Here is a 4,402-nt window from a genome sequence, read left to right on the forward strand (position 1 = left end):
ACAATATGGGTATATGACACATGCACAGATGCAAATGATGCATAATGCAAATCATTTACTTCAATAAAACAAAAAACCCAAAAGGAAAAGATTAAAATATGAGTGTGGCTTGCTCTAGTATAGCAATGACCTCTACCAACTAATGGTAGGCTGGAACACCATTTTATATATCCTCTTGGGTTGGGAAAAGAATTAAAAATCAGCATAAAACATCTCTATAAGTAGGACTACTTTGCACTCTAAGTTTCAACACTAAGTTGAAATCCAAAAATAAAACCCTCAACGTGTGAAAAATGTGGAATATTATTCTCTGTGTTGTAGGACTAGTAGTAGTAGGAATAACACATTGGGTGTATAGATGGAGAAATCCCAAATGCAAAGGAATATTGCCTCCTGGTTCTATGGGTATTCCCCTTATTGGAGAGACTCTTCAATATTTCTCCAAAGGTCCATATGAAGGAATTCCACCCTTCATTGCTAAAAGAACAGCAAAGTACGTACATTTTAATTTTCATTAAAATCATATGTTTCATGTAGTGTGTATATTGTCTTGTTTTGTTATGGTAACATTAATATGATGATACTTTGTTTTAGGTATGGAACTCTATTTAAAACAAGTTTAGTTGGGCAGCCAATAGTGATATCAACAGATCCGGAGATAAATTACTATGTGTTCCAACAAGAAGATAAGTTGTTCCAATGTTCTTACACAAAGAGTGCTGTTGAGCTCTCTGGAAAACAAGGTTTGATGGGTAATGGTGGATCAGCCCATAAATATCTTAGGAATTTAGTTCTATCACTTACAGGACCAGATAAACTTAAGACTAAGTTGTTGTCTGAAGTTGATTTCATAACTCGTGAACACTTGCATAGATGGACTACCCAAGGTGAAGTTGAAGTCAAAGATGCTTCGGAAATTGTGAGGATCTCGTAACTCATGAACCATTCCATCTTTTTTTAATACAGTCAAATCTCTATATAACAACGACGTTTGTTTGAATATCTTTTGTCTATTATAGAAAATGATATTATAAAAAACATATAACACTACTAAAAAATCACTATTTTCCCACTAAAAATGTTTAATGGTTATTCCCACTGAATATCGTCAAAGGGAAAAACCTAAATAATACTTATTGTTTTTACATGAAAAAATTAGGAAGTTTTCAAGCATTTCAATGGAAACCTGTTTCCCACAATGTGTATTCCAATGAGTTGGTTTGGTGGGAATGAGGTGGGAAAATGATTTATTACACAAATTTTCAACTGAATGTCGATTGGAAAAACCTCTATTTCTATTAGTGTAATATAACATAGAAAACATGATTGTTATAGTGAAATGCTATTTATATGGGATGACCGTAATAGAGAAGTTTGACTTTGCTCTTCTTGGGCCTTACTAATTAGTTGTTTTGGATTTTTTGTTAATATATAGATGTTGTTCATATTTATTGCGGGAAAGATCCTTGGTATGAATGAACAAGAGGCATTAACTCTAAGAGGACATTACAAAGCTTTTGTTAAAGGCTTTCTCTCATTTCCTATCAATTTGCCTGGAACAGCTTTTCATTCAGGTTTACAGGTACTTAATTTCTCTTCCTATATAAGTGGTTATTATTACTGTTTCATAATTCATTGTTATTTACTCTTTGTTACCCCAAAGAGTAATCAATACTTAGGTGCACTAATATGTGAATAATTGTGAAATTAATTGATTCATTTTTGGTGAGTTAGGGGCGTAAAAGTGCTATAAAGATGATCAAAGACATATTCGAGAAAAGGAGGTCATTCAAGGAGAAAGAAAATGAGCAAGACTTCATAGATCACTTACTTCAAGAAATAGACAATGAAGAAACATTTATAACTGAAGATACAGCAGTGGATTTAATCTTCTTTGTTATATTTGCGGCCCATGAAACCACTTCTTCAACCATGACACTACTCTTTAAATACCTCACTGAACATCCTGATGTTCTAAGACAACTAAAGGTTTGTGCTCCGCAACAGAGTGTTTATTGTATCTTATTATCTTTTTTTAAAAGGGTTATTTCATGAATAATCACTTAATTTTCACTTTATTGCTATAAAGTTACTAAACTAAATTTTATAACAAAACATACCTCAAATTTATTAGCTAAGTATTAAAAAAGCCAATAAAACACTTTTTGTAATAAAAAAATCACTCAACTTTGTCTAAGTATCACAAAAAGTCATTAAGAGAAAACAAAAGAGACATTTTATATGATATATGGACAAAATTGAATGATTTTTTTGGTTTCTAGAGAATGTTTAGTATGTGATATCTAGGCAAAGTTGAGTAATCGTTTTGATAAACAAATAGTTTAGTCATTGTATGTGATATATATACTTCAGAGTAGTTGACGATCTTTTTGTTACAAAAAATTAATCGATGCCAATATGATAAAAGTTGAATGACCATATGTGAAATTAATTTCTTTTAATAAAATTGTTTTAACTTATATGATGTCGTAACACCTTATAGGAAGAACATGAGAACATTATCAGAAATCGAGAAGATAAGGACGCTCCAATTTCATGGGTTGAATACAAGTCCATGACCTTCACACATAAGGTAAGTTCTCTTTTTCTTTTTCTTTTTCTTTTTTTTTTCTTGAGAAACTTATTTGCTTGAACTTGTGTTGTTATGTTTCTAAACATAAAATGATTGACAGGTTACAAATGAAACAGTAAGGCTTGCCAATATCGCCCCAGGAATTTTCAGAAAAGTACTAAAAGATGTGGAAATTAAAGGTAAATTTCATGATTTAACATCTTTTAATTTGTCCATTGATAAATTAAAATAAACGCTTCTTTCAAGATTTTGCATTTATAATATAATGGAAAATGTCAATTCCTTGCAATCTTTGTCATCTGTTGAACAAAAATATTCCCAAAGGGTCCCACTTTACAAAAGATTAAAATATAAGGAAGTTGATATTGCCAAATTGTTTCCATTATTTGTCTTACAAGTACTAAAGTAAAAAACATTAATCACAGGATATACTATTCCCGAAGGATGGACAATGGTCGTATGTGCACCATCAGTTCATTTAGATGAAAACAAGTATGAGAACCCCCTTGAGTTTAATCCATCACGATGGAAGGTTAGTTAACTATAGTATATAAGCTATACATTTTAAATCTTTTTTCTTCATTTTGTGTACTTTCAAATTTGTAATATATATTGATCAATATAAAATTTGAATTTAATAGGATGAAGAACTACATGGTGCATCCAAAAGGTTCATGGCGTTTGGTGGAGGAAATAGAATGTGTGTTGGAGCTGATCTCTCAAAGATGCAAACATCCATATTTCTCCACTACTTAATGACAAGTTTTAGGTATGCATTTTCGTTGGCCTATCTAAAAAGGCATAAAGTTAAAATTAATTAATTTTAACCATGAAAACTTCAATGAATTTATACGTGTAAAATTCTAGTATTCAATTTAATTTCAAATTTTCAGGTGGAATGTTTCTAATAAGGGAAACATCATACGACAACCTTATTTGAACTTCAACGATGGGATACGGATTCGAGTTCATGAGATTCAAAGAGAAAATAGTCAAAAGATTACTACTTGAGTCTGAGGTGTGTAATACTTCAGATCTTAATTGACTTCGGTATATACTTGTTGGAACGTGTGTTGGCTAGATTTCATATAAAAATGTGAACTATACAAATAATTATATTCTTTTTACAGGCACAGAGTTCGAGGTTGAGTCTACAAATTGAGTATACCCCCACGGCTCAGTTGCATCGATGAGCTCCAAACATCCTTCCATGAAAGCCTTGAGTCCTTTTATTTTTCTTTTTGTATTATTTGGGCTGCGTCCCATCTATCTTTTTCATGTACTTGGTCGGTTAATAAAACTGTTAAATTTTCATTGACTTTTAATTCATATGCCCCACATCGTGCAAACTATTTGTATTATTTGTTGCGAATGATAAAATGCACGTGATGATGTTGTATACGTTCGAACTAAGTTGGAAAGGTATTTAAACAACTACAAAGTTGCTGAACCTCCACATGTAGGTTTTACGTTTAAACAACTAGTAGTTATTTAAATATTGTTTAAACAATTTTAGGTAGTTTAAACAACCTTGTAGTTGTTTTAAAATAAATATAATTGTTTACATCGAGAACCTGCACTGCATATATATAGGCTCCATGTATATATATTGTTTAAACAACTTTTTGTTGTTGTTTACACAAATGACCTTAGAATATCTTATGATTATTTACACAAAATACTTGGTCCATGTGGTATAATTACATTATAAATCTAGTGCCATTTGAAATTTTTTGAGAGATTTCTTCAGAGCTTTTGGAGAAACATATCTCCCCACACATGAGGAAGGAGGATAAAGAGAATATAAAC

General features: G+C 31.2%; 1 protein-coding gene across 1 annotated transcript; it reads left to right on the forward strand.

The window, feature by feature from the left end:
• Positions 1 to 238: 238 nt before the first annotated feature.
• LOC132069382 (cytochrome P450 87A3-like) lies at positions 239 to 3,766 on the forward strand. The gene is made up of 10 exons (XM_059462743.1): positions 239 to 493; positions 595 to 919; positions 1,436 to 1,582; positions 1,735 to 1,989; positions 2,504 to 2,593; positions 2,694 to 2,772; positions 3,019 to 3,125; positions 3,235 to 3,362; positions 3,487 to 3,611; positions 3,724 to 3,766. The coding sequence occupies exons 1-9, from the start codon at positions 294 to 296 to the stop codon at positions 3,602 to 3,604; spliced, it is 1,449 nt and encodes a 482-aa protein (XP_059318726.1). The 5' UTR covers positions 239 to 293; the 3' UTR covers positions 3,605 to 3,611; positions 3,724 to 3,766.
• The last annotated feature ends 636 nt before the right edge of the window (positions 3,767 to 4,402 follow it).

This window comes from Lycium ferocissimum, chromosome 9, assembly GCF_029784015.1.
Source record: "Lycium ferocissimum isolate CSIRO_LF1 chromosome 9, AGI_CSIRO_Lferr_CH_V1, whole genome shotgun sequence".
NCBI classification, from domain to species: Eukaryota; Viridiplantae; Streptophyta; class Magnoliopsida; order Solanales; family Solanaceae; genus Lycium; species Lycium ferocissimum.

Bases quoted from the DNA above. Each gene is read 5' to 3' on its own strand.
- LOC132069382 (XM_059462743.1), top strand. From the start codon at position 294: ATGTGGAATATTATTCTCTGTGTTGTAGGACTAGTAGTAGTAGGAATA. The intron at 494-594 runs GTACGTACATTT...ACTTTGTTTTAG, and splicing joins ATTGCTAAAAGAACAGCAAA to GTATGGAACTCTATTTAAAA. The intron at 2,594-2,693 runs GTAAGTTCTCTT...AATGATTGACAG, and splicing joins CCATGACCTTCACACATAAG to GTTACAAATGAAACAGTAAG.